Raw genomic sequence first — 4069 nt, forward strand, 5'->3', positions numbered from 1 at the left:
AGCTGCCACTGTGGGCTTTGGCTTGCCCCCTAGCCCACTGTGGGCGGCCTGTTGGCAGCAGGAATCCTGGGAGTCTGTTGGCACGAAGTCCAAACTGTGTAAGATCACCTCAGTGACCCTTCATCCTGCAGGAGCCCCCTGCAGCGTCAGCAGCCCCGCAGGCCCAGTCTCCCCCTGAACCTCTGCGGCAGAGATGGCGCCACCCCCCACCCCCGCCAGCTCCTCCTGACGCAAGCAGTTTGGGCAGAAAGCCGGGGGTTGGCATCTCTGGAAAACAGCTCCGTCTTTAGGGTTCACTCATCTGCTCCGTCTCTGTAACAGCCCCACAGGTGTTCCAAGGCGACCTCCCAGGAGCAGCTCTTCATGCTCACTGAACACAGGGCCGGAGTCCCGGGGCTGACACAGTGAACTCCAGGGCGAGCCTGGAAAAGGCGGTGGCAGGGCCGGGAGAGCTGACGACACTCTGGTCCGTGCACAGGGCTCCGGGGTTTCCCACGGCCTGGGACTTGCACGAAGGCTGGCCTCCCCAGCTCACGGGCCGTCCGGAGGAGCACACGGGATGGAGCCGGTGCGGAAGAACCACACCTTGAGCTCTGAGTTTGTTATCCTGGGCTTTGGGGAGATGGCTGACCTGCAGATCCTCTTTTTTGGGCTCTTTCTAATCATGCATCTTGTCACCCTGGCAGGGCATGCAGCGATTGTGCTCATCACCCTCATCGACTCTTGCCTCCAGACTCCCATGTATTTCTTCCTTCGAAACCTCTCTGCCATTGAAATCTGCTACACGTTGGTTATTGTCCCCAACATGCTAGCCAATTTCCTGTCCAGGAGCCAGCGGATGCCCTTCCTGGCCTGTGCGCTGCAAATGCACCTCTTCATCGCCCTGGGCGGGGCCGAGTGCTTCCTCCTGGCTGTGATGGCCTATGACCGCTTCGTGGCCATCTGCAACCCCCTGCGCTATGCACTCCTCATCACCAGGGGCCTCTGCCTGCGGATGCTGGCCCTGGCCTGCATCAGCGGCTTTGCCCTCTCGCTCACCCTCACCACACTGATATTCCTGCTGCCCTTCTGTCAGTCCCACGAGATCAACCATTTCTTCTGTGACATCCCCGCTGTGCTCTTCCTGGCCTGCTCGGACACGCGAGCCAACGAGGTCGCCATCTTCGTTGTCTGCATGCTCATCCTCTTGATTCCCTTCGTGCTGATCCTGCTCTCCTATGCGTTCATCATCGCTGCTGTTCTCAAAATCCACTCTGCTGAGGGCAGGAGCAAAGCCTTCTCCACCTGCACGGGCCACCTGCTGGTCTCTCTTCTGCACTACGGCTGTGCCATTTTCATCTACATTCGCCCCAAGTCGTGCTACACCCCAGAGCAGGACAAAATCGTGTCCTTAATCTACACCAACGTGACTCCCATGCTCTACCCTATGATCTACAGTCTGAGGAACAAGGAAGTCAAGGGTGCCCTCAGGAGACTGCTGGAGAGCCACGGCCACTGAGGCCCAGCCCAGGGCGAGCTGGAGGCGAAGGCCGGGCCCACCAGGACCAACGTGGCCTCCTTTCGAGAACGCACTCTCACCTCAGTGCAGACCTAGCGGCCCGGCTCCTCACGTGTGAGGGCGCCTGCATGGTTCTGAGCACACCTGCCACCCACTGGCTCCTGTGCTGAGGTCTGAAACGTGGATGGCATCCCAGGGTCTTCTGAGATGTGGCGGTTCGGAGCATTCATGGCTGCTCCATGGCGCCCTCAGGGACAGCCCCACCCATCATCTGGGGCACCGCCTGAGACGTGGGCACCGGCAAGCAGAAGGCCACGAGATGACCCAAACAGGACCCTGAGCCATTGTTACCGGTCTCAGAGGGGAGGGCAGTTGCCAGAGCGAAGTCACATGGGTTCTCTTCCTCAGCTCAGCCTAGAAATAAAAAGCCGGGAAGCGATTTGCGAAGAGGCAGAGACTTTTATTAGAAAATAAATGTTTATTTGATTGGTGAGCGGCAGAGAAAACGTCTGGTCCGAGAGGAGAGCAGGTGGAGTGCCTGAGCGAGACCCTGGCTTTGAGGAAGTGTCCTGGGTTTCTAAGGCATCACTGTCTGTTCACTGGGTCATCCTCTTGGGGGTGCCCACTGGACGGGGGTTTCACATGCGTAAGTTGATTGGCTTGGGGCTCATGGAGACAGCGGAGGTCTGCTGGAGACTTCCCGTCCCCTTAGGGGCTCAACCCCCTCCTCTGCTAGCTCTGGTGAAAGATTGCACCCAACCTGAAGGGGTGATCTGTAGCCTCAAGGTCACACAGAGAGCCAGGGTCTCCTGGAGCCAGTCTGACTCTCCCCAGGGAAATTGCACCCAACCTGAAGGTGTGATTTAAAGCGGCAAGGTCACACACACGGCACGAGAAGGTATTAGTGGCGGGGGGGGGGGGTGCCGGTCGGTCCGGAGACAGGCTTTCCAGCCGCAGCCGGCAGCCTGCTTGTGCAGGACATTCTACCTATATCTGAAGGGGTCCACGTGCCCCCGTCCCACTGGACGGCCTCAGCCAGCCACTGCCCCAGCCAGAGAGCCAGCGGGGATAGAAATGCAAAGAGCTCCCAGACCCAGACTAGGTAAAGTGGAGCGGTGGACAGGCAGACCAGCCCAGAAACCGAACTCCTGCCTCACTAAGGGGCGGTCTTCTCTAGCTCACGGAGAGACCCCACAGCAAAGGCAAGCAGCAGCGCCAGCAGCTGCCGCCACAGCGTCCTCGAGGCCCAGGGCCGCCCACTCTGCACCCACCAACCGCTCCCCGCCCTCACTAGGGCGGGTGGGAAGCTGCTCCACTTGTGCTTCCAGGCCCGCTGACTCCTCCTCCCTCTTCCAATTGCACTCAGAGGGCCACTTGCTCCCAACAAGCCCTGCCCCCTGCCCATCCCGGGCCCGGCGGGGTGGGGGAGATGCCCCTCCTCTGTGACCCAAGTGCCTCATGACAATACTGGAACGTGTTCTCTGTCTCCCTGACGGCCTAAAGCTCCTCACTCTCACTGCAGCACCTGGCACGTGGCAGGTGTTCAGTAAGTGGCCGTTGGACTGAATCGGGAACTCCCACGTGCTTTAGCAGAGAATTACCGTCGGAGCCCGGTTCTGACGGGAATACAAACACTTAATCCCTTGTCGGGCCAAGGCCTCTGTAATTCAAGGGCAGAGAAGGGACGTCGGGAAAGTGTCTGCTGCACCCACTCCCACCCCACAGGCTGGGCCGAGTGCCGGAGGTCCCTCTGCTTCCCACCGCCGAAGCCCTTAGCAGCAAATATTTCTTGAGTAAAAGAGTGAGCACCTCCTGTGTACCAGGCCCTGGGCTTGGCCCCGGGGATGCGGAGAAAACTCCAGACAAGGTCCCTGCCCTCCAGGAGTGCACAGATCAGCCTGGGCTCTTGGACACTGAAAGAATTCACTTTAACACAATGGTTGCTTCCTACTCATTCATAGGAGGGGGAGAATCACCACTGCCCCCACACTTGGAAGCACCCACGTGCTGTTTATACGGGTCAAGAAGGAGAGAGCCTGAGTGCTTGATGGACCCTTCACCTTGGGCAAATAAACCGACAGCAAGATCACCTCGCTCCAGGCTCTGGGTTTAATCAGCAATACCTTTCCTTGTGGATTGAACCCCCGCAGCATTCCTAGCTGAGGCATGGAAAACATCCATAGTCATCACCTGTTTCGAGCCCTGCCTGCTCCCCTCCACGCACAGCTCCCTCCCCTTTCCTCACCATGCCTAGCTGATGACCCTGCCTTTGGGGCCACCACAGGGGCACTCCCAGAATGGAGTGGTAGATCTTGAAGGAAAGCCACCATGTGGGTCCTGTCTCCTAACTAACAAGAGGCACTTGCTTACTTCATATAGTATTTTCAAAAGCACCCGTAGGATTTTACAGAACATTTAACCATCTTAGGCCTCTGGGCCTTTCTCATTAAGATAACTATCATGTCTAGTAACACAGGATCACTAGACTTTTTAACTTTCAGACATTTCTATCAGTAGCACTTTATATTATCGAAATCTAAAATTTAGCACCACTTCCCATCTTGACAGTAC

The 4069-nt window shown here is 57.8% G+C and overlaps 1 protein-coding gene across 1 annotated transcript; it reads left to right on the forward strand.

Moving 5' to 3' along the window:
- The first annotated feature begins 365 nt into the window (after window positions 1-365).
- LOC100343356 (olfactory receptor 10V1-like) lies at window positions 366-1709 on the forward strand. The gene has a single exon (XM_002722212.4). It carries the CDS (start codon window positions 560-562, stop codon window positions 1496-1498), a length of 939 nt encoding a protein of 312 aa, XP_002722258.1. The 5' UTR covers window positions 366-559; the 3' UTR covers window positions 1499-1709.
- The last annotated feature ends 2360 nt before the right edge of the window (window positions 1710-4069 follow it).

This window comes from Oryctolagus cuniculus, chromosome X, assembly GCF_051225735.1.
Source record: "Oryctolagus cuniculus isolate XC-2025 breed Fujian yellow rabbit chromosome X, ASM5122573v1, whole genome shotgun sequence".
Classification (NCBI taxonomy): domain Eukaryota; kingdom Metazoa; phylum Chordata; class Mammalia; order Lagomorpha; family Leporidae; genus Oryctolagus; species Oryctolagus cuniculus.